This window comes from Pseudopodoces humilis, chromosome 18 (genome assembly GCF_049639895.1).
Source record: "Pseudopodoces humilis isolate 2021_Gansu_Grassland_sample_001 chromosome 18, ASM4963989v1, whole genome shotgun sequence".
Classification (NCBI taxonomy): Eukaryota; Metazoa; Chordata; class Aves; order Passeriformes; family Paridae; genus Pseudopodoces; species Pseudopodoces humilis.
Genome location: NC_142217.1, coordinates 8,712,632 through 8,738,754, shown reverse-complemented (window position 1 = coordinate 8,738,754; position 26,123 = coordinate 8,712,632). Strand labels below are relative to the sequence as shown.

The following is a 26,123-nucleotide window of genomic DNA, read 5'->3' as shown; positions in this document are numbered from 1 at the left end:
TTTCTCCTGAGTATCTGAAAATGCTCAGCTATTATTATATTTTGCTCTGAATTTTCTCTTTTTTCCCCTTTGACTTCCCAGACTTCTTTTGTCTGTCTTGTTCTCATTTCTTTTGTATGTGTGTCTGCAGGTGGCTTTTATAGCAAAATCTCATTCTGCTTTCCTGCCTCCCCCCACCCTCTCCTGTTTTGTTACTGCATTGCCTTTCTCATTTGTGCTTTTCCTGATGCCTGTAACCACTCATTTCCTAATAGATTCCATTCTGTGCCTATGGAGTTCATTTTCCCTTTCCTCAAGCACTGAATCATTGACTTCATTGTACAGAAAGGAATGAATCCCCAGGCCACTCTGCAGAGCAGGTTTCACTCTCCCATGCCTGAAGAGGAGGAGGGAAGTGGCTGAGCTCAAGGGATGTCCATGGCAGGCTCTTGGCTCTGAGGCAGTGAACAAGCTCATTATTGCTGCAGCTTCCTCACAGCCCTTCCTCGAACCCTGAGTCTCCCATAGCTCTGGCAGCTTCTTGACAAGATTAATCGAACTAGGTGAACGCACAATGTAACCTATAGAAAATGCAGAAATCAAACCACTCAGCTTTGAGGCTTTTTCCTTGTCTTACCCTGTTCATACGTGGGACTATGACTGGTATTACGTTGAGTTCTTATTTGTATTTAATACTTGCTAACATGCCCATTTCTTGGTTCCTGAATTAAGTAAGTAAATCAGATATTACACAATCTTAATTTTACAGACTGCAGAATAATTACAGTGACCAATAACACTATTGCCATGTGATTCACACTACGCTAACTCCAAAATTCATAATCAGAGATGCCTGGAAGTGCCAAAAAGCATTTTCACCTGAAAAATGCAATAAGCATTAACTGTAATATCCTCAATTGCTGAGATATAGGTTAAGGTAGGAAAGAGATAAGGTAATGATCAGTATTTGTCAGCGACTGGGAATGCGACCAGAAGCCAAGGCCTCAGACATTTCCAAAGGCTCACTGTTGGTGGCTGCAATATAAACCCCCCTTTCTCTACCTATAAACTGGTTTTGATGCAGCTTCATTCCAGTTATTTTCTTCTCCATGTGTCTCCCAACAGCTTTTCTATACCTAGAAGTCTTAAGGGAATTACAGTCAAAACCACTCCAGCATAAAAATAAATTTTTCATTTTTCCTTTTTACCCTGTCTCATTTTCTACCCATCAGGCATCTAACTTGTGTGTGGTGAGCTCCAACATATTTCAAACTCTTCCTTTTGGGCTGGTAGGAGGAAGACAGAGAGGAAACCACAAGTACTTTGTCCACAACAGCCCCTCAAAGTCTCGGAAGGTTAGTGAGCAGGCTGGCCATTGCATTTCCTCGCTTCAGCAGAAAACAAGATAGATTGGGAATATTGCAGGTTTTTTACAATGTCACCATTACTAATCAGCTCTGATTATTCATGCTAGAAGCTGTGGCACAAACAGTTTTTTGAGTCTTTGTGATTTTCATACTCTCTGCTTTTTAAAAATAAATACATAACTTGGCTGGGGCACAGTGCAGCTGGTTGTATGGAATACTGTGGTGGACAACACCAGTGTCACATTGCCAAAAATAATCTGTGAGCACAGCCACAGCTTTTGGATTAAAGTTGTCCCCATTCAGTGAAGCAGCTATTTGCAAATACCAATCACAGAACTTTCAGTTTATATTTATAAAGGATTTCACTTGGCACAAGGGGTCACTCATAAAGCTGATAAGGATTTTTGTGGTTAAACTTTCTTCCTATTGAAACCAATCCTTTGTATCACTAAATATTTTGAAGAATCCAAATGATTATTATTTCCTCCCTGAAATGTAAAGCTCACTATTTTTTTCCAACTTCAGAAAAAAAAATCTCAGATTCCACACTAACATCTTGTGAAGTAGTTGTAGACAAATGTCCTATTTCCTGGGGAATCCCTGTTCACTATTGCTGAGACTGAAGGAGTGTTAAGTATAAGATGGCACAAGTGTCCTGTTTGCTCACTTATTTCTAGAAAACCAAAGCTAAGGGCTCAGATCACACACATTAGTGAGCTTGTGAACACATGCAACATTCACCAGCAATGGCCAGTTTTAGACTAAAATTTAGTTTGATTCAGATTTAGACAGATGTATTTATCAAGCTGAGATTTCTCTTGTAGGCCCTAGGAGTAGGCCTTAGGAGCTCTTTATAAACATGAATCATTCTTCAATATGGTTAAATGCATGTTGCCAGAGGTGGCCTTTGGCTTAATTCCCTTTGTGCAAATGGCCAACTGAATTAGTAATTTGAGCTGTCTTCTATGTGATGACAGTCTTCTGTAAGCATCTGGCTGTGAGTGAGGGGCACTGTGTGGCAGTATGACTGTCTTTAATTTGAAACCACAATTTTTAAGAGTTCTGGGCTTTTAACAAGACAGGAGAGAAGTCAAAGAAGATCTAGATATTGAAAACATTTCTTTACGTCTTTGTAAACACTCAGGAGAGCAAACCTCAGAGCCATCAGTAAACCCAGCAACTGAGAATCAACAGAGTCTGTCACTAAACATCAGGAAAAAGCCCAAGTTCACCTCATTCATCTTCCCCAGTACCTTCCTGGGGTAACTTTCTCCACTGTGCTTAGAGAGATAACTGAATAAAACTGGTGTGTCTAAGTAAGAAACATATACAGAAACCAGTCCCAGTTGGCTACACCTTATTTACATAATTTTTACAAGTCTCCATGGCTGGAAGTCATTTCAGCAATGACTGTGGTGCTCATAATATTTTTAACTCAGTGAAGTCATGATGTTTTGACATATTGAATAATAATTGCCACAAGGGAACTTCATAATAGTAACATCCATGAAGTACTGATTTAGCTATACTCAAAAGAAAAATTAATGACTGTAGGGTTAAACGGTTGACACTTTCCTTACAGTGAAGGTCCCACCCATACTGGTACCTTCAGTGCTGCCCTTTACTGAAATACAGCTGTGCTGGCATTCCTGCTCAAAGTGTACTCACAGATGCAGCCAGAGGAGAGGGATATTTGGAAGGTATGGATGGTTTGGAAAGAGTGGTCATTGGTTCAAACCATTCCATTAAGAGGCTTCCCTCAGCTGTACTCTAGAGGTGGAACGAGAATGGTACAGGGTTGTGGAAACTCCTGTTCTAAGAGTCTCCGAGTTGTCTCAGACATGCCAGTACTAGAACTGAACAGAAACATACTGACAATTTTTACTTACTACAAAATAACAGTTCCTTAAAATAACAACTGTTTCTGTGAAATTGCTGACTTAACCAACTTACCCTTTTTAGGTAAACTATCAAAAAAGATTCAAAAGGTGTTCCAATAGTTTTTGGGGAATTCTGAAACAGAAAAGTTTCTCATTTTCAGTTCTTCCTTATTAAGAACCAGTAACAGCAAGAAGAATCATCCTTTTATTAGATGATAGCACTGGTACCATTTTTGTCCCATTACCTCAGAGTCCACTCCCAGCTTAGGCACAGGTTTATGAGGTGGAAGGAGATCTGCACGGGCAGGGGCAGCCCCAGTGAGAGCAGAGGCTGCACCCGGCACCAGAGACAGGGAAGAAGTTGAAAAACACCTTTGGGTTTTTTTCTCTCCCAGCAGTAAATATGTTAACTGACTTCAGAGCTCCTGCTTATTAATGAGCTGTGGAAAGCCAGGTGGCTCAATTCCCTTAAAATCCTGGCAAACTGCAGGGATATTTGGCTCCAGCCAGATCCTGTGGGCACTTGGAGAATGGTCCAATCCATCCATCACAATAAACCGCCTTTCCCATAACTGACCAGCTTTCTGTCTACATGATCTCTACGCTGTGCTTAATGCTGTGGGAGTTACTGTATTGTCACCAAGACAGTGCCATGGTCTCATTGCACGAGAAAAATATGCTTGTCTGTGATTGTAGAAGCCATGAGAAGGTTCTAGAATTGCCACTCAACTCCAAATATCTCCTACATAGCCTAGAGAAAGACTCAGCAAAAAAGATACACTGACCATGTTGAAATCAGTTGAAATTAAGATTTTCAAATTGAGTACAGCATACAATTATGCTTTAGAGGCTGGAACTGAACACTAGAAACAACAAATATATTTTATATTAGTAAGAAAAGTATACAGGCTGTATTCTGTACTATAAAGGAGCAAATAAATTTCAGAAAGGATATAGGGTGATTGGTGGCATAAAGCTGTATATAAGCAGTGCTTAGCTCCTGTTTTTATCTATGTCAGCTACAGAAAACATGATCTTGGTATGATGTTACAATACCCAATGTCAGGGGAGAGGAGAAAACGTAAGGACGAAGTATGTGCTTTGAAGAAATCATCTAATGATAGTCATGAGGCAAAAAATCACATTTTACACTGTGATGCTTGTCTGCAGAACACAACATAATGCTGGGCAAATAACAAAGCTGCTCCTGGTTTTAAAAGCAATGTAACTGTGAATGTGCAGCAGCCTGAGCCAATTTAAATGAGTCTGGCTCTTTTACTGCAGAGAACCACTCTGCTGCCCTGTATTCAGTCTAACTTGGAACAAACTCCATGTTTTGCTTTGTATCTTAATGCTGCAGCAAATTCAGTATTGTCGGTGTTCAATTGTTTTGAAAACCTATTTTTTAGTTCAAAGATCTTTTTATACAAAAATTATTGTGTATTTCCATAATTACTTGTCAGCTTTTAATCATACCATTAACTGTTCAAAATACAGGTCTGCTGTACTCAAACTCCCACTTTGTAATAAACACTGTTTTATTGTAGTAAATCTTAGGGCATATTCTGTCTAATCTATCAATAATGATGTGAAAACCTTAAGACTAATTTCCTTTTTACTTAATGCTTGTTGATTTTTTTTAATACAGATCCACCACAGATGAATAATGTCATGCCAACATCTCCCCTCCTTCCTCAGATGGCACATCAACATTCATATCCCAGCCTGGGACAGATCACAAACCCATATGAGCAGCAGCCCCCAGGCAAAGAACTTAACAAGTACGCGTCTCTAAAGGCAGTCGGTAAGTAAGCGACGCGACGCATGACTTCTTCTTTAGCTCAGCATGTTGCACTTGGCTGCTGGCAGCTGACATTCTGCCTCAAAGTTGAAAACAAGGTCTTGCTCATCTGGAATATTTCATGACAGAATTTCGTATTGAATATCCCATGGTAGAATTTAAAATGGAATATCATGTTAGTTGTAAATGCAACAGAAATTAAGATGAAGACTGCAATTAAGGGATAAGAAAACTACATGCAAGAACTGGTGATGATATAATGTGAGCTCATACATGCACACAAAACCACCCCATGCCTCTGCAGGACATTTTTCATTAAGTTTCACCTGTGTTGCACACACAGTGTTCAGCCCCAGCTCTTTATGCCTTGAACCTGCAAGGAACAGGGAGTTGGACTTGATGGTCCTGTGGGTCCCTTCCAACCTGAGATATCCTGCAATATGCCTATGTATGCATTGTGGTGTGTATTTCCCCCAGTTCCTACACAAATGAGATAGAAAAACATCAGCTTATGATTTACACACCTGCTAAATACTTCCAAAAAGAGAAGGCACTCATATAGTTCTGAAGTAAGAGTTTTCACATTCCCTGCAAGATGTACATTAGTAGGTCACTAGAGGAATGTTCTGGGATCTTGTGATTTCAAACAATTAGTGCATGATAAAACTCCTAATAAAGATCCCAGTGGTGGCTTATTTCTGTGTCTGACTAATTTTATTTTAAGTAAATGAGAGAACAAACTCAAAGATACTGTTGTGGAGAGGAAAAAGGACAATAATGAGTAAAAAATTCAAAATAATTTTCATATTGAATGTCTAAGCTTATAATAGTTTTCAGGGGCTGTAAATACCTGCTGCACACCCCGTAATGACAGAAAGCCCCTTCTAGACAATAATACATTAAGAATTTGGGGGTCTTTTCCCACTAACCCTTGCTTAGCTTTCATATATGGATGTTAAGATCATTTCCCCATAAATTCAGAGTAATGCCACTCTCCCTATTTCCTGATAGAGATACGTATCTAGAAAAAGAGCAGAACAGCTCAGAGCTTTCTGATTTAAGAATCGAGTATTCACCATGCCAGAAAAAATTTTCATCACAAACTGACATGCCTTTATCTGCACTTCAGGATACCAGACCTCTAACAAAATGTACATCAAAGCCACATCTCAAATAGTTCAGTTTTACTTTAGCTTGTTGGTTTTGTATCCTACAAGCGGCATTTTAAATCTGTTTATTAAAACAAGGGTTAATAGCTTTCTGTTGGGTTCTGAATACCAAGAAGCTTCACAATTCTTTCTTCAAAAGGTGCTGCTGTGTAATGATGTGGTGATTATCACAGATTTGCGCACTGATATTGAGCTTCTTTTTCAGATGTCAATTTAGGTCAAGCCAATCATCAAAGTTGAAAGGTATTTAAGCAAAAGAAAATGAGAGATTAAACACTCTAAGAAACTTCTCTCATCTACCCAAGAGCCACTGAATGTACCTTTCAAAAAAATTATGAAATTAGAACTTAGATATTTCTTGTGTGTCTGAGTACAAGTTTTTAAAGCAGCTAGATTATAACCATACCATTAAATCAACCTTGAAAGATTGTGCACTTCAGCTCCAGAAGTTGTATAATGCCTCTCAGAATCTTAAACTAAATTAAACATAACTTTCAGGGACATTTTCTTCCAGGGGGATTGCACCATCTTCCCATGCTTCTCCTATATTCTTCCTATCCTTTCTCTCTTTTTTGCCCTCACAGATACACTGGTCCCAGACCACACTGGCCAAGTTTTAGATGCAAGTTAATTTTCAAAAGTATAAAAGTGCTGCATCATGATCCAAACTTCTCAGCAGAAAACAAAGGAAGTTTTGAAACTGTTGCACATTCACATCTTCTGTCTGGACTTACGGAACAAGAACTAAATACACTGAGTTTTCAACCATTTTCAGACTCTCAAGGCCCTGATTCCTCCCAAGAGTACCTCTTGAGTACATCCTATGGTCACAAAGTGGTTTTTCCATGATGCCAGCCAGGCTTAGGTCTGTGACCATGCTGACAGCCAGCTCTCCAGACTGCAGGGTTCATGCTGGCTTTCACAGAGCTCTGACAGGAAAGAGGAGCTGGCTGATATCAAGCCCACCAATACAAATTTAACCTGACAACATCTTTTGAACAACCAGACATAGACTGAGTTCATCCTGACCTCATGTCACAGGGCAAAGGCATTTTTTGCCTGCCAACATTCAGTCTTGAATTTATGGATCCCCACAGCAGATTAATGTGTGTGTGTAGTCCATTCCCTTTTGCATTCATTGATAGTGGCTTGAGGGTGAATTCATTTGCCACAAGAAAAAATTAATAAGGGATGTGGTCTATATTTCTCCATGCATTTAAGGCAAACCACATTCATTCATGTGCCCCTTACTCTGCATGATCCCATTGTTTGAGTGTATTCCACTGTGCTTAACCCTTTTCTTTAATAAGGGGTTGGAGGAAGAAGCATTTCTAATGTTTTGTAGCAACTGTAGCTGTAGTACATTAATATCCCTCATCAGAATGTGGCTATAAGTGGTAAGAAATTTAGATAACTGAAAAAGTGAAGCTTTACCAGAGGCACTATTAAATTAATTTCTACACAGCTGCTTTCTTCTGAACTACAGATGTCCTAAAAAATTGGCTAATTTTAGAAGTAAGCTACTTGTTCCTTGGTGACTGTCTCCTATGAAAATTCAGTTTATAGAAAAGTAGCAAATCACATTAATCTCTGTTTTGATCATGTTCAGGTTCTCCATTAACTTCAGTAAAGATTCAAGTGCTTGTGAAATCAAGAGACAACAGTGCCCATGCTATTAATTTGCATTGTGCTACTGAGTAAGAATGACCCATAGTCTCTTGGTAGTGAGAGCAAGCTGATCCCCAGGAAGCAATTTGAAAGCTACACCACACACTCCAAGTGACAGAGCTTAGCAGAATGTGGTTGGACATTGGACTGTTCATGCATGTGTGCAGTGCAGTGTGTGCATTGCAGTGTCTGGTTCAGCACCACAGAGAAGGAGAGAGTTGCAAAGGCTGATGTGGATGCATTTTATTTAAAAAGCCAAGTATTTTTACTTGAACAAGCTCAAAGTGCACAACCAGACCCTTTTACACTCAATGGAAGAGGATGTTTTCCTCATTTCTTGTTAGGAATTCCTTTATTTGTTGCAGCCTCCAGAATTCCTTAAGTGCTGACCATGGCTGTTGACCAAATTCACCTTTTCCCCTTTCTGCCTGCTGGCATTTACATCTCTGAATGACATGAGGACATTCTGTGCTTCTTTTATATTCTCAGATGAGTGCCTGGAGTACAGCAATGTACTGGTGAGTTGAGATATGCTTACTGTTTTCCTCACTGCACTAGGATTTTACTCTCCTTCTACCTTGGCACACACACCACCAGGGAATAAGCAGCAGAAGGCAGAGGACCAATTGAAAATGAGATAGAGAACATACATTTCCTGAACAAATAGATAAGAAACTTACCTCCTAGCATCTCTAGCCTACCTGGCTGACTGATCTGACTTATGGTTAGGTGCACTGTGTTCATCCATTATTTTCCATTTTCAATCCACAGAATCTCTTGTCAGCAGTGCTAAATTTTTCCCACCTCAGAATGTGAGAGACTGTCTGAAGGAAAAGGGTTAACGAGCTCCAAGACCAGTCCCAGCAGAAGTGTCCAGAATGTCATGTCGCAATAAACACCCAGTACTTAGAAATTCCAATTTTTTGGTCACCTGAGACTACATGATCCTGATTTCCTTCAGTGTTATTACAGTATTTGATTATTTATGTGAAAAGTGCAGAAAGAGGTTTTTCTGCATAAATTATTCTTATTTCCAGTTCATCAACCATGTTTTTACTCCATGCTTAAATGGTTATTGCTCACTTAAGCAATACTGACATGCCCAAAGCTACAAGTGGATGGAGATCTTGTAGCTGAACACCTTCATGAAATTAAAGTCCCAGGACATCCAAAGGTAGCTCATCACAAATTTTTATGCACATCATTTGGACATTCATTTGGAAAGCATGAACAGTCCAAATTCAAATTCCACTCTGCTAAACTGTAAGAGTTGTAGTCCATCCTGATGCTTAAGAGTTTCCTAGAGCTCAAACTGGCCTCATTATCCTGAGTTATTTGTTAATTATTCAGTCACACTGTTCTGCAAGCCCTGCTCAGTAACAGTTAATTTTCTTTCCTGAGTTTCAGGGAGTGCAAAGTCACTAAATATCTTTAGACCTTCTTGCAGGAATGAAAAAAACACCCCAAACCCAACTTCTAAATCCTGGAGGACTGGGGAAATGGTCACTCAGCTGCTGGAGAGGTTCACAGACATGCAAGTAAAAATTGAGAATACAAATATTTCTACAGTTTAACATGATTTTCTATTTCTTTCATAAATTTTCTTCTTCCCTTCTCACTCACACACACACACACAGACACACAAACATTTGAAGATCTGACTGGGCATTGTCAAGAAAAAAAGAAATAAAAATACAGTGGACAGCATTCCTTCCTGAAATGCAGACCCAGAAAGTCTTCCCTGACGCTGAGAGTTGTTAGTCTCCTGTGGGATTAAATCAGATCTAATTGATTTGATATAGTGAAGCTAGGAGGATATAATTGGCAGCAGATCCACCATTGCATCTTTGAGTCTACAGCTCCCAGCATTTCTTGAAGCTGCACAGTTCTTTGATCCCAGAGGAAACAATAGACTGTGATCCAGCTCTGCTTGCTGTTGCAAAACTGCAAAGTGAGATTCTGCAAATATGGCACTCAGAGAATAAATATCTCCTGGTTAGGTCCCGGCAGAAAGTAGTGTGGCCACAAGTGTGCCCAGGCAACAACTCCCCCAGAAAGGTGAGGTGTATGAGCAAACTGACCTGGTCCTGTGTCCTCTGTGCACACAGAAGGATCCAAAGGGAACATCACCCTAAGGTTACCTCTGGGCTCTTATCTTTGAACCATCTTCTTGTCTGATGGGAAATTTGTTGCTGCCTTCCCCCGAGCTTCAGACCTTCAATTTCCATAGAAATGACTGTAACTGTGCTGGTACAAGATCTGACTCTCACCATGAGACTCTATACCATTCCCTGTAGTTCATTGTGCTCTGGCCTGGAAAGAAACACTGTAATTGGAAAAAAGGAAACACACAACATGCCTGCCATGTATTCATGGGGTCGATACAGTCTACTTTTAGAAAAAAGCAGAACTACAGATTTATTTGACATGATATGTTTGCATTAATTTACTTTCCTATACCAATCACACTGTTACACTGAGAGGTAAATAGTCATGTTTCTTTGGAAGGCTTAAAAAGGAATTGTGCTTTCTTTTCAAAGACAAAATAAATTTTTAGTTACCACTTCCATAAGCAGTTACACAAAGATGGATCAAAAAAATCTGGAACATAGGACTATCTCACTGGATTTAACATCACGAAAAACTGACAGGGAAGCACAGATTAAAGCATCACTTGTAATATCCAGAGGGTGATTCAGATAATTATTTCATATATCCAGAGGTATGTACTGTGTCATAAATAATGCTCGACTAGGCGATCTGCCCAATTCAACCCTAGAACTACAGATCTGGCTTGAGGAAGTGTGACATAAAAGCTGGGTATCTTTATTATTATTATTTACTCAGCCCAGTGTGGCTACAGAATTTGAAGCTTTAGAGTGTTCATTTGTTAGGGAAGTCTTTCATATTTTAATCTTCATTTCTACTTCAGGCAGAAGAGAAAAGCCGAGCAGCACTCAAGAGCAAGCCTTGCTTTACCAATCCCCCTGCCAGCACCTTCTCTCAGCCTTCCCATTCCCCAGCCAGAGGAAGTAGAGCATTGCCTGTTTCACTCACGTCTTCTGATGAAACCCAGCAAATTTCACAGCCTGCCCAGTGCATGCAGATAAAATTACAAGACCTTTTCTTGCTTCCACTAAATAATTTAATTATTTTCTCTGCTGCTTATCCAATTGGTTTCTGATACCCAAAGGCACACTGTCATAGGTAAATATTAAATGCTTGGAGAATCTTGATCAAAATATTTTCCTGTTTTATCATCTGGAACAGTCATTTCTCCTTCCAGTGAAGTACTCATGTTTTAATTATAAATGTGGCATTTGTGCAGAGCCTCAGTATTTTGAACTAAATCATCCGCTTTGCTGACATTCTTTTTTGGCTTTTTAAAAAAAACAATATTTTACTGTAAAATCTAAAGGAGGATATTCTTTCTGAGGATGGGGAATTGTGCTCTAAGCATTCAGACTTCCAAGCAGCCATTGCCCATTCCATCCTTTGGCAAACAGACAGATTTGTGAACTTTGGGGATATGTTGGTCTTGGAAGAAGCGACATCATGGCAGGTGGAAGGAAACTGCAAATAGTCCTTCTTTTAAAAGAAACAGTTTAGGACCAAAATAAGATTCTCTTAAACACTGTCATCTATGTTGGTTCTTTTCTTAGACTTTAGCAACACCCTGAACTTGTGAAAGAAAGGAAATCTGACCATGAGGTGTACTTAGTTTAGGTTTAAACTTTCAACTTTTAGTTCTGTGGGTTGGACTCACACCTAGTAATTGGTTTCTCTGAAATTGGCCCATTCCCTGGTTTTGTAATGGCTGAAAAATATTCGTAAGAATTTATTAAATTTTAACCTATTTTTCATGACAAATCTGTGCATCCAAGTTCTTGTTCTTGACGTTGATATTCTTGGCACCTGTTCTCCCTACCACAGAGGAAGAGCCTCTTTTTTTTTTTGTTAGCAGCACATTAAAATAGAGAAAACTAAATCATCACCAATCATTCATAAAAGTTCAACTTATAAACACCACTCCACATTCTATCAGTTATGCACCATAGAGAAATCATACCCTCTCACCGAAAATTAGGCTGGTTTTCTGGAAACTAATTGATTTTAAAGATCTTTATTATGTGATAATGAATCAAAATGAAACAAAAATTTATTTTCTCATTTTTGTGAGACATAATGGAGAGATCTAAAATAAGAGTACCAGAAACCCAGCTGACTGCTAGAGAGTGGGGGTTTTGTTGTCTTTTGCTTGTCTTTTGGCCTTGAAGGTAGAGCCTTCAGAGGAAACAAGCTTACAGTAACCAGGTTTATTTCCATCCATGGGGATCAGTGGTGGCCCCAAGAAAACAAGTAAATCTAAATCAAGCATGGGTTATTCCAATGTACTTTTACGAAATGCTGATGAATTATGCATGAGATTTTTTTACACATTAAGTGATGTGAAGACATGAGTGAAACTTTATGCTCAGGCAATAAAAGTGAGCCAATAAAAACAAGGCTCAGGTCACGCCATGACAAAGCCTAACAATGCTGAGTATTTTCACTTGCAGCCCTTCCTAAAGATCTCTCTCTGTAACTATTTTATTTTGCAGTATAAACATACTTCTCATTCTGCAATGCAAATTTTTTTATCAATTATTTAAGCGTAGTGATTTATCCTAAAGGTATGAAAACAACTGTGAATATTTGCAGATAAATAAACTGTGGCATTCCAACTCAAATCTAGATTTAATCTTAAGTGTGGCTTTTACCAGTTCCCACCATGGAGCCTACACATTGCACTCCTTGCTCTTAACATACTCCACCCATTTTTCCCTCTGGACTGTTAGCTCTGTAGGTAATGTATGACAATCTTTGCAGGAAGAGTTTCACAGCTGTGTTCAACATGGGATATGACGTTTTAAGACCTTTCAGCTTTGTACATGGATATATGTCAAAAGCAGAGTGCAGCGTTCTTCAGGATTACCTATGAACAGAAAAGATAGTAAGACAACTGATAGGAGAATAAATCCCTTATTAACAATATCATATAAATAGCAGCAATTATCTGTCTGCTGTTTTGATTCTGCAAAAGGGGCTCTAAAGACAGTAAATGTGTTTTTAAGAAATTGCACATATAAAAGTCACAGAGACCATTGCTTTATTCATACTATAATAACAAAGAGCTTGAGGCATGAAGGGAGAAAGAGCAGGAACATGATTTGCAATGCACAGTTAATTTCTGCTAAAGTCCTTCCACAACAGCTTATTTGAAGAATAATAAGGGGAAAAGAGAAGCTGAAAAAAAAATTCTGATATGTAGTAGTTAAGATACTGCTGCATTAAAAAAAAAAACAACCTACAAAGATATAATTTGGTTCCATTCTAAGGAAAATCTGAAGTACAACAGGTAGTTTTTGAAGTGGGAAGGTTGCAAAGCTTTCTAGGCTATTGAAGGTGCTACTGTGGACAGCAGCCAGGGCCCTGCCACAGGGGAGGAGGCAGAGCTGCTGCTCAGCACTGTTGCTGCTCACTCTCGCCAGCAATTGATATGATTGCAATTCCTGGAGAAAAGGGGAGAGACGAGCTGTACACTGCTCTGTGGCTGCAGTCTGGTGTGTCACTATTAACTATTCATGGCAGGGAGCTGCATTTCCAATCCTTCCTGGGCTGGCTGTCAGTCACTGATGCTGCTGCCTTACGTGAGGGCTCTGCTCAGAGCAGGCACCACTTCTGCTCTGCCTTGGACTTGGCCCAACTGCAGGAAAACCTGAAGAAATTCATTTTCTTCTGACAGGGCAAGTTTGGGAATTGCCAGGCAACACGAGTTCCTTTCAGTTTGACACACATCTCTGGTTTGGAAATCTCTGGCAACCATGCTCAAGAGTTTAATGATACAAATGCCATCAAGTCTCAAAAGAGGAAGACAGGAAAAGAAGAAAAGGAGAAGAAAAATCCAGAACTCAATATGTATAAGTATAGTGATGAAATTACTTCATTCTTTTTTTTCCTCCTGAGAAAAAAGTATAAAAGATAACTTTCTAATAGAAACAACTTATGCCAGAATCATTTTGGGAAAAAAAAAAATCAACTTCAATGCAGAAAAATTACTGAAAATCCTTTCAAATTAAAGCAGTTAAGAAACAGAACAAATAAAAATAAATTAGGCAAAAAATAGCTATTACATCACTGGAACTTATTTTTTTAATTTAACCAGTACCATTCAAAAAGCCTGTAGGCCTTTCTTCATGTTGAGAAATAATAGTGTAAGTCTAGTATGATGGCAGTTGAAAGGCATAAAATTGCAAGTTTATTTCAGCACTAAAACCACATATTAATTACACGTTCAGACAATTAATTTGGTTCTCTGTGTTCTCATGTAGCTTCCTATGTTATCACATCTGGTATTTGCAGCTTATCTGTAGCTGATTCAGACATATGTATAAGAGTTATAACCAGCAGTATACTAAAAGAAACAAAAATATCAATCAAAAGTATTAAAATTGAGAACAAAATTGAGCACACAGAAGAATGCCAACAGCGACATGTGAGAAGAAAATTCAATTATGTTCATGCTAAGAACAGTTATTACTAATAAATGTGGTCAGGAATAGCAGAGCTTTTTCAGTCAACATCAGATAAGGTAAATTGACACCTGAAGGAAAACCAAATAGGCTTTTTAGATGCTAACCCCGCTGCAGAAGATGGTGAACTCTGTCCTGCCCCGGGTTCCCCCTGTGTGCAGCAGCCAGGGCAGCGCCCCTGTGTGCAGCCCCCCAGCAGCAAAGCACCCCTGAGCAGGCTGCAGGAGACCCTGGCTGCAGGAGACCCTGGCTGCAGGGAGCCCTGGCTGCAGGAGACCCTGGCTGCAGGAGACCCTGGCTGCAGGGAGCCCTGGCTGCAGGGAGCCCTGGCTGCAGGGAGCCCTGGCTGCAGGGAGCTCTGGCTGCAGGGAGCCCTGGCTGCAGGGAGCCCTGGCTGCAGGGAGCTCTGGCTGCAGGAGACCCTGGCTGCAGGAGACCCTGGCTGCAGGGAGCCCTGGCTGCAGGAGACCCTGGCTGCAGGGAGCTCTGGCTGCAGGAGAAGGGCTCTGGGCACTCAGCACTGCTCGCTGCTCCTCCAAAAGCACAGCGGGCATACCCTGCAATCCTTAGGAGGCTCCGCCCTTAAACAAACGGGAGGTCCTCACCAACCAAAAAGGTTACAAACAATTTTGTATTGTTGTTGATGTATGGAAGCGTTGCAAAACTTCTGACACAATCAGATTTACCCTGAGAAGCATTAACAACCAGCTGGTGAAAACGCGAGCAAGATTACTGGAGGAAGAAGTGGAAGAAGCCTTTTAAGCAAAATCTCCCAATGTTAACCTCTTTGGCTTTGGACAGCAATTTTAGAAAGCAAACCAAACCCTCCTTTCCTAAATCAGTTTATGCTGCAGTCATGCTTTATTCAGAAGTTAAGCATGACAGCATGATTCCTTAGGTTGTTTCTATTTCAAAAGGCAAGTTTTCATACCATATATAAGGTTTCCAGTAAAAAAAAAACCCTGATAAATATGCTTAAATGAGATAAAATGAAATAAATATTTCACAGTAGCACTTTTCATATTTATTTGCCGTTGTAGATGCCATGAAAGCCGCAAGCTTAGAGCCTTTAGGAAAAAAAATATTGAAAAAACAGATTTACACTTATAGGACAGCCACTGGCTGCATTTTCAAAGAGAAGTCAGAGATTTTAATACATAATTCTCTTAGACTTCTTTTACAATTTCATCCCTTGGATCAAGAATAGAATTGGTGCTCTTACTTCCTTCTAAAATTTATCACTCATTGTACAATACAGAATCAACAATTTAGCATGTTGGTGCTTGAATTTAAAATGTTAAATCACTTGAGGATACAACCAAGCAGTGTGATCTTTGTCTGTCTGCATGCAACAGATTTCAGGTTCCCTGAAAATATTTACAATTCTAATGTTAATTTAACATGAATCAGTCATCACTTTTTTCCAGGTTAACAGAGCCTGTACTCTGGTCAGTCAGAAAAAGTCTTGTTTTTCTTATACTGCTTAGATTCAAGTATCTGCATGCCACCGGTCCCTAGGTTAGGCAGAATGTCTGGAGTGTGTATGGCTGGAGTATTTTGATCAAAACCAAATGACAATATCACTGTAGCACTTTGCAAAATTGAATCATAAATATTGCAATTTAATTTACTATGTAAATCAATGCAGGCAAGTATACAAAGCCCAGCTGGAAAATCTGTTTTACATGTCCAAGGAGAAACCTGCCTAAACTCACACAGTAAATAAACATTTGGAAAAAAAAGAAAGAAAAAAACCAGTCTTTGCAGTGCTGTGCTTTTTGGCATGTTGTCAGAAGAGGGGCACTTCTGCTCCCAGACATGTGGCTGTTCTTGTATTCCAGGGAATGGCATGCCTGCTTTGGTGGAGCACACATCCTGTGTGATGCCTTAGCAGTTCATCAGGATCTGTCCCAGTGTTCCCAGCCAGGCAGCAGACTTTGCTGTGGGGGTTAAAGAGCATTGCTGAGACTGGAGGCTTCACTTACCCAGTCAAATTACATTCCTATCTGAAATCATTCCTAATGTGTCTCAAAACCCAGAAATATTCTGGCCAGTTTACTGTCATGAAAATAATCGAAATAAGAGAAGAAATACTTGGGCCCACATAGTTCTCTTTTTTCATGTCTCATATCTTGAAATAATTTTATTTTACTGGGAAAACAAAATGTAGTCTTGTGTCTGGAGGTGGACAAGCTCTTTTCAAACAATGTCTGAGAAGAAAAGGTTGATATGGTTTGTCTTTCGATGCTTGGTGTCTCTCCAGATCACTGTAAGAAATCAGTAAATAGATGAAGTGGTAAAGGGGGCCAAGAGAGGAATAATATTGAGCCACAAAAAGTAGGTTCCACAAAACTTATGTGGGGTTTGATGCATTATGTGTTTTACTTCTGGCAGTAGTAGGAAATAAAAACCATGGGAAAGAATTCAAAGACATAAAATAGTCTTCATTTTCAGAATGTCTTGAATAAAGGCAAAATGGTATTAGAAAAAACCAAAATGGTATTTAGGACAGAAATCAATGCAGGCCACAAGCAGAATTCTGAGTTTTCAAAACTCAATACAAGAATGAGAAGGAGGGCTGCAATAATTTTAAATGGCATTTGCCCTTTCTTGAAATTTTGTATGGTTTAAAATTCCCCCAACTTGTATAGAGCCACCCCAGTGCCTATGAAATGAGAACAGTGACCAGCCATGAAACAATCACACTCCCTCCTCTTGGCCACAGGCAGATCTCACATCATCCTGCCCATTCCCCATTCTGTCAACAGAATCCTATCTAGTTGAAATTTCCCCACACAGTCTGTTTTCCAACCCACTTCATATTATGCAGAGCAAATTCTTCTATGGTTCATGATAGTTTTTGAGCCCCTTAATTCAAAACACAGGTCATTTGTTTTATTTGTTTTTAAACATATTTGTTTTATTGTATGGAAGACATTTTTCTGTGAATTTCATGGATCCAATTCACACCTAGGGGCAGCTAATACAACCTCTATCTGTGTGAGGTTTTGCCCCTCACCCAAGAATAAACTTGTGCTAGTGTACAAATTCTTTGATTTTCTGATGAAATCCTGCAAGAACTCTAACACAGAGCTGGTTTATGTTCCGGAAGCCTTTGAACATGTTGTCTTAGATGCTAGCTTGGAAAAGCAAATGAATAAACAATCACACATTCAGAAAGGATCAACAGCACCACCAGAGGCAGCAGCCCAGTATTTCCCCGGGCAAAAGTCTCATGTGTGTGAGTCAGGATTCATTACCCTTCTGTCTTTCCTTGAGTTTTCACTTCCATTACTTAGAGAAATATAAGTTTTCCACAGCTTCAGGTAATGACACCATGGTCTCAGCAATCCCGTGGCTGAGGGAGCAAAGCCTTGTTACAAACTGCTGTATATTACATAGGGACAGCGTCCCAGAGAAACCTCCCACAAACAGGCACTCACTTCATTTCAGCTCTAATCTGGTGTGTCACTTAGCAATTCCATTGCTGTCCTGTCATCAGCACTTTCCACTGCCTTGCTTCTGCATCTCTTGCCCATTTGAAATACAGTCTTTTTTGCTAGAATAAAGCTCTGCATTTCACAAACTAGTTCTTAAAATACGTCCCAATTACAAACATTTCTGTAAACATCTAGTGGGAAACAGTGTCCCTACATATTTTTATAGCTTCTGACTGTGACTGTAAGCTCACATGTAAATTTTGATCTGGGATTTTGGTTTTGGTTTTTTAGTGTCTTTAGAACTTTTATAAAGGTTCACTCCTTTGTGGATTCTCTTCTTTCAATTCAGAGGCTTCTTCCCACTCCTAGGTGCCTATTTTCACAAAAACTGTAGGACAGAGTTGTCTTTCAGAATTCTGCATTCTCCCACAGCTGTAAGAAGTGGTGTGAGTATTCAGAGCCATTTTATGGACCCACAGATAAGAGCACTGTCAGTAAGGAAAAGAGTTAAAACCCCCTGTAATATTTTACAAGGAAAAGTAACCATTCAAAATGATAAGGCATGGCCACATGACTCTATGCCACAAGTGTTTACACAGTGACATTGAAGACTATTTAAACTGGGAAATAGAACATGACATAGTTTCAGGGCCACCTCTCAAATACAGCTTATAGTCAAATAAGCTGAGAAATTCTGGCCCTTTGGCAGCCACAAGGATTTTTGCCACTGATATTCAAGAAAACACATTTTCATTCATGGTATTTACTTGGTAAGAGACTTGCTGGTTTCCATGCTTTAGTTACACAACTATGGATTATGGAGAAAGATGTGAGACTTCCACGTCATGCCAGGCTCAAACTTCAGGTTGGAGAAAAATTAATATTTCAACATGTTTTTCCAGATGAACAGTAAAATAGTGTCCTAGTTTAGGGACCTCAACTAACATAAACCAGACGATTGGGGATACCAGTATCATAAAGTCACCCCAGGACAAATAGTAACTAAATTTATGGGTGCAGGACCTTAAAGAAGTAAAAGCCTTACAGAAATATTGAAACTGAGAACATCTTTATAATTAGTTACCAAGAAGAATGGGCACAATAATACTTGGAATTAAAGCCCTTCTTCTATTATTATTTGGCAATGTTTCGATTATAATTCTTTACTCCTTTATCAAACACAGCAGATATCTTTAAATCATTTGTTTACTGATCAAAATACAGAAGCCAATGCAAAAGGCACTTCTATAGCACCTTTAATCCAAAATCTCAGAATACTCTGCAAGTAGCAATTCAACTTCCTAATACAACTACCTCCTCCAATATGCTAACAGCTCATTTTACAGCAGGTGAAACCGAGGCAGAGGGAAGTTGAGTCATGTACCTAAGGTCACATAAAAAACCCATCCTCTAACTCCAAAATATCTCTTTGGATGTTTAAAGTCCACAAAATATTTATAGGGTCTGCTTAAGAAGAAAAACAAACTCCCTCAGATTCACAGCTGACTTTTAAAGTAGTTGGCTTCAGGGTACTATTAATACACTTTTCTTGGTAGAACATTTGTTACAAAACCGTGCTCAGTATTGCTGTTCTGAATCCTTTCTGCTTTGAGAATGGAAAGTAAAAAAACCTGTTCCTATACTGTAGTAGCATCAGGTCACTCACATGGGGCACAGCCCACTGCTATTAGGAAACCTGCATGAAAGATCAAGGATGGTGTTAAGAGCTGCCAAAAGCCCTCTTGAACAACTGAACAATTCAGTTTTATCACTGCTGATTTTGCTCCTGTTTGCTCCAGGGTATCTCCTCCCCCCCATTTCTGTACCTGTGCCTACGTGCACACCTGCACGTGCAAGCAGAAGGCAAATAGGATCAAAGGAGGTTAAAACATCCAGCACAGGGTTGCCTTTCACTGCCAGCACTGAACTCTGAGGCACAGGGAAGAGTCCTCAGGCAAAGCCTTACTTGATCAGGACAAACACAGTGGCTCTCCCACACTGGCACTGCCACACAAAACATGAAATCAGCCTCTTGGCAGCTGTTTGCCAGCTTTCTGCTTGACTTTGCTGATGAGGATTTACAGTTCACATCCTGGTTTGTTTTCATCAAACCCAGTTTCCAGAGAAACTGGAAAGCTGAGAAGTCCCTTGAAAGGGACTATGGACTATATTAATTAAAGCAACTTTAATGGAACCAAATTTACAGAATTAGTCTTTTCACTTTCTCTGTCGTTTTCCACAGAAACAAAGAGTTTAAAATCTGACATTATAACATGGCATAAACAAGAGCAAAACCAACTTCAAACATGTCAGAGGCACATTCCTTGTGAGGCTGATTTCTTCCTACCTGTTTCAACAGTGAAGGTCTTCTTCACATACAACAGAAATACAATTTACTCTTCTGTAGGACACCATCCTTGGTGTGACTGGAGATCTGAGTAGCACATCTAATATCTGATAAAATTCAGAGACCCAGGAGCATTGCAGCAGGAAAAGGTGCAAGTGAGAAAAAATTAATAGAAACTGAGGATGTAGCTTGAACTTGTTGTGACCTCAAAGAGAAAAATGGCAGGAAAAGTCAGGCAATAAAAATATGTGCAATTTGTGGTCGTTATTTACATAGCTGCATCACCACTGCTATTTCTAGAAAAAGAAGTCATTATTTACCTTGCAGCTGATTAAAGATCTTGGCTACAGAAGACAAATTGCTGCAACATAACTAAGATAAAACTACAAACTTACACATTAACTCTATTCTTATGTTAGATTAGCTAAGTTTTTTAATTTTGTATGCAAAATTAAACTAATTTAAATGTGAAACAGGCATACAAATGTATCTCTGTTAAAAGCTGGACATAATTAACTGTGCTGAATTTAAATTATATAAGCTAGTGTGACTTCTCATAAATAGCCAAGGTCTAAGTCATACGACATGGAAACTGTCTCCCCTAACAGCTGGCCTGCAGTGCCTTTGATGTAAAAATTTATAAAAGACTTCTGTGAATATTCACAGTGACTTTTCTGCAACCATTTTTTTCAATTAATGATAACAGATTAATGAGATAATAGCAATGCAAATGCATTTCTACCCTGTTTTTATTCATAATGGTTCTGTGACATTCAGAGAATATTAACAAATTAAAAGGACAAGCCACATGTAGAACTGGAAACAGCTCTTTCAGGGAGAAATAGGTACAACTTCTTGATTATTCAGATTACAGCTCTCTAAATGAAACAACTCACTCCAAAATCAAAGCAGAACTTCACAGACTCTCTTTGTAACACATGACAGGTCTATCAGCAATTGCAACTGCACACCCTGGGCTGAAATGAGAGCAGGCCATTATCTACATGCTGTGATTAGTTTCATTTCAGAAGACACCTGTATGCTATAGAAAAGCATTCACTCAATGACTGAAAAAGGAAACAGATGGAGTTGGGTAAAACACACAAAGCCCAGTCTGACAGCACAGAAATGAGCAATTTCAGTCCATTGGAGAGGAAACACCTCTTTAATGACAAAATTAAGGATTTAAGAGCATAGTCCACTTGCACAGTCATTTATACAAAAAATGTCATGAGATAATAAATATTCCTCCCTGCTGAGGGGCCAGGACAAGGGGGATGTACAACTGAAGCCTGATCTTGAAGATTAATATGATGCTCCTGGGACTTTCCCTGTCTTGCATAAAAATCCAGTTCAGAACTAGAGACAAGGAGGAAATTCAAAGTGCAACAAAAGCCTCCTAGGAATACTTGGGTAAGAGCAGAAAAGGGAAGCTACAAAAAACAGTGCAGGGAATTAAAAACCTCATGAAGGGTGGAAGAACTGAGCTGTACAGACAGCTACATGTACTTATTTTCAGAGAAATCTTATGTAGCACGGCTTCAAGGAAAATGGATGGATCCAGCCAGGGCAGAGCAGAAGTCAAATCCAGGCTGACACAATATATATTCCAAGCACACCACTGCTCATTAACACAGTGCCAGCTGATCTATGTATTTGGAACTATCTTAAATGAACACCCAAATTTTTGAAGGGGGAAAATAAACACTCTTTACATAAAAGGAAAGATCTTAAAAATGAAATCCAGTTAAGCTTTCCTTAAACCCCAGTCTCAAAATTGAAATTAGTTGTCAGATTGCTGCAGAATGCCTTTAGCTTCCTAAGTGTGGTTCATACTTTCAAGCAAGGCCAAATAAATGCCAGTAATAACAAACTTGAGCAAAAGCGTGCACTGGAAGACACTTGCCTAGGAAATTACAGAGGGCAGAATTCTGATATGAGAACTGCAATGCAGTATTTGTTGGCAGGGCTGTTGCTGTATTTCTTAGTGGCACTGACCCCAGAAAATGATGTCGGAGCCTGGAATTTAGGATTTTCATGGTCTGTAAAATCACAGGGTAAATACCCAACCTTCAACAACCCAAAGTATTTTCAGCCCCATAAAGCATTAGTGAACTTCCAATCATTTAGGAGAACAGATCCCATTCTTAACATTGCCCTGAGGCATTAGTGAACAAAAACATCTCCACCTCATCACACACCACCAGACCTTGCAGCTGGCTGGGTTAAACACCCACGAGTCACTTTGCATTTAAAGGGATGTGCTCTCACACACCATGCAACCCAAGATGCCTCAGTATTCCCAGGAAAACCTGCGTACTTCTGTAGGCTTCCCAAATTTCCCATGCTATGTGACATGAACAGCCATGAGATTCATAGAACTTCTCCGTATAATGTAAATGTCAACACAACCTGAGTGATTTGGGGAAGGGACAGTCTTTTCTTCAAGGCCAACAGGGTTTTGTCTGCATGTATGAAAGCCTGGCACAACAGCACCTGAAACTCTGTTCGAGAGTGAAAATAAGGGCTGGGAGGTGGTGTGCACTGCTCTTACTGATGTACCTGTGAATGTTCAGGTCTGCAGATGGAACTGCAAGTAGCGTAAGACCTACTGTAAACTGTTCACCATTTTTCTTGTGTCCAACTGATTCTTTTTGTCCCCTCCCTCTTTTGACCCCAAATAGCTGACAAAGTCAACGATGACTTCTACACCAAGCGCCGACACCTGGCCGAGCTGGCTGCCAAGGGGAGCCTGCCCCTCCACCCGGTGCGCCTGGACGACGAGAGGGCCTACACCATCGACAGCGGGCTCACCCGGCAGAATGGGAAATCCCGCATGGGGAAGATACACACACACCCCCTGGGCTACAACTCGCACTACAAGACCTGGGATCCCAACGACCCGTCCCTGAGGCGGCAAGCGTTCACAAACAAGGGCAAGCATGGCATGGGAGACCCGACGCTAAGTGACCCGCTGACCACCCGGAGCCAGCACTACTTGGGCCCACAGCCATACTTCATAACCAACAGCAAGACAGAAGTAACTGTTTGAGTTTGTTTTCTTTCTCTATTTTTTTTTTTCTAATGAAATCCTTTAAAAACCACACACAAATGTATACACAACACAAACACTCAACTGAAAGGCAAAAAAAAAAATTTAAAAATATGAAATCAAAAAAAAAGAGGAAACAGAAGGAACTTACACCTTGGACACTCTTGGTATCCAGCCAGCTGTAGGCTGAAGAGTGGGTTAATACCATTCAGCAATACACACTGAAGGTTGAATTATAAACTCCATTTGTATTTCACAATGGAACACAAACCCTTGTGACTAAATTTTTTTACTTGAAACTAAAATCCATGATGAGAAGTAGCACAATCTAGAGAAACTTTATGTCTGCTTAAACATTTACACTATGTTCCTGCCTTGAGACAGAGGAAGAGAGAGAGAAAAATATACTGTAATATATTATTTCAGAGAGGAATTTTGTATAAAACCTATTAATAATCACTAGACCTGTGAAAAACTGAGAGCAAACATCTTGGTACGATCCCTAACATCTATTATTGTACTTTCACACCATCCTATAGAGAACGCAAAAAATATATATACAATAAGGGGAAAAGACACTTTCACAAGGAATTTATGAAGACTGTTATGATTAAGAGCATATGGGACCTTTCTGGCTGGTTGAGAATTCTGCAGGATGATAACAGCAGAAGATTTCATTTCACTTTACTTCGTTTGATTTGAAATTTTTGGGAACCTCCAAAATAAGAAGAGACACTTCATATGACACAGAAAGCTGCTGGGGGGAAAAGGGCATCAGAATATTCCCTCTCAGTCCTCCTGTTTTCAGGCAGATGGTAACAAGTCTCACTTTGCAGACTGTCAGGATTTTTTCTTCACCTAAATGTTTTGCCTATCTTCAACTGCTTCAGACTGAAATTAAGCGTGGGTGGTGCCTTTACTGTATTACTATTGTTCGATGACAGTCTTGTTCTTCAAAGTGACCCCTCTGTTCCTTTAAGCTATTTCCTCATGTTTTGCTAAGGATGACAAGGGTTCTGCCCTGCTCAGCCTCCTCTGTTTGTTCTGAAAGGAAACTGGACTACATCTCCATGCAGTGGTTGCACAGTCAAGACTATTTAGTCAGCTCCTTCATTTTCCCAGTTTCAGCTTTTCCCCTCTAGTCTCTCATTTTGTATTTGCTTTTAGCCATGGTAGTTCTCTGTAGTTCAAGTAAATGTTATCTGGTATATTGTCTCTATCGTTTGGCTTTCTCTAGTGGCATTCCCTCTTGGTGGGCTGTGTGGTGGAAGAGGCCGGTCCAGCCTCAAACATCAGAGATCTGGGGTTAAACTAAATAAACAATTGGACTCATGGTCTTGGCTGTGATTCTGATGAGCAGGATGCCCTGTTTGTGTGAGTAAAACCACTCTTGAACTGGGCACTGGTAGCAAACTCACAGTCCTGGGCTTCAGCACATCCACAAAGAGACTGAATTGGGATGGGATGGCAGGCAATGCATTCAGTCTTTCAGTAAATTCCTGCCCTTCCCCCAACACAAGTCATTTGGCTAAATCCCAACTAGCTGTCCGACTACAGTTGCATTCTCACCAGCTGTCAATTCTTCAGGAGATCAGGTCTGGAAGAGTATTCAGGGAGGAGAGAGAACTGTTATGTTTTAAGAAGAATTGGAGGTGGCATTTCTTACTCAACTGTCAGTGCTTCTGCTTAGTCAAGGATGCAAGGGCTAAGATTTTGAAATCTGGTTAAATAGAGATACCATTTTTTTAGCTATATCAAGATTGATTTGCATCCTGAGAGCACCGGTATCTCTCTATAAGTGTGCTGCTAAATTTTATGATCATATGTTTTCAGACTATCAGAAGTGGACAAAGCCCACAAGACAAATACTTTGCACACAACCCAGACTCTCCACTATCTTACTTTTATTCCTTTAATCTTTATTGCCTTTACAACTGGCTGACTTAATTTGACCCTTTATGGAATGTTGCTGTTAATCCATATGCTTTAGATACACATTACAGCTGCACTCTAATTCACACAGGTTTTGTGTAACTTGAACATATTTTATGTGGAAATATTTTAGTAACTGTATGTTCTGTAAGTAAACCCGTGTTAATACTTGTTAACTACAGAGTTTATGATACCAATAATACTTCCTACAATAAAATGTTTGTTTGTTTTTTAAGAATGTTTATTTGTAAACATATGTATTCACTATATTACTATGAATTTCTTACCTGGCAATAAAACTGATTCTAAGTGAATCCAACTTGCTGGCTCATTCCTACACTTGTATCACTGGCCCAATTTGTGCATCTGAACTGAGATTTTGGAGCATCTCACTGCAGCCAGTGGGGTTCATATCAGCACAAAGGACGGTTTACCTCTGCTAGTGTGAACAAGGAGCTCTTTGGAAATCAACTGCATGTTATCTGCATTATGGAGAAGGTGGGTGCTGCTTGAGGCTCCTTTCAGACCTAACCATCGTGTGATTTTTGACTGCCTTTTACATGCAATGTAACACAGTACACAGGGATTGCCAGCATTGCAGAGCTTCGTGTGCCCTGTAAGCCCCCAGGCACCACACACACCTTGTGTCATTTGATCAGTTAATTAACATTTTGAGGAAAAACAAAAATATAAACATGCCCAAGGGCAGAGGCTTATCCTCATGAATGCATGGGAGTTTTGCAATAAGCTTCAGACATGTCCAAGGATTGCAACTACCCAGCTAGAGCAAATGAAACACTGATGCATACTGCTTCAAAAATTTTATATGTTCATTAGAGAAGATCCTGTAGACAATATCTGTGTACCAAGTCTCCTGGAAAAGCAAGTCCTTACAGGCTTTTAGTAGTGCTAATGG

General features: G+C 39.7%; 1 protein-coding gene across 3 annotated transcripts in view; it reads left to right on the top strand.

The window, feature by feature from the left end:
* SHISA9 (shisa family member 9) overlaps positions 1–23,321 on the top strand; it is a 175,940-nt gene extending 152,619 nt beyond the window's left edge. For all 3 annotated transcript variants that reach the window (XM_088064125.1, XM_088064124.1, XM_005522898.2), the window contains 2 exons: positions 4,875–5,030; positions 22,908–23,321. In XM_088064125.1, the coding sequence (XP_087920251.1) occupies positions 4,875–5,030; positions 22,908–23,275 (524 nt within the window). In that variant the 3' untranslated portion in view covers positions 23,276–23,321. The remainder of the gene's footprint in view (positions 1–4,874; positions 5,031–22,907) is intronic.
* Positions 23,322–26,123: the final 2,802 nt, after the last annotated feature.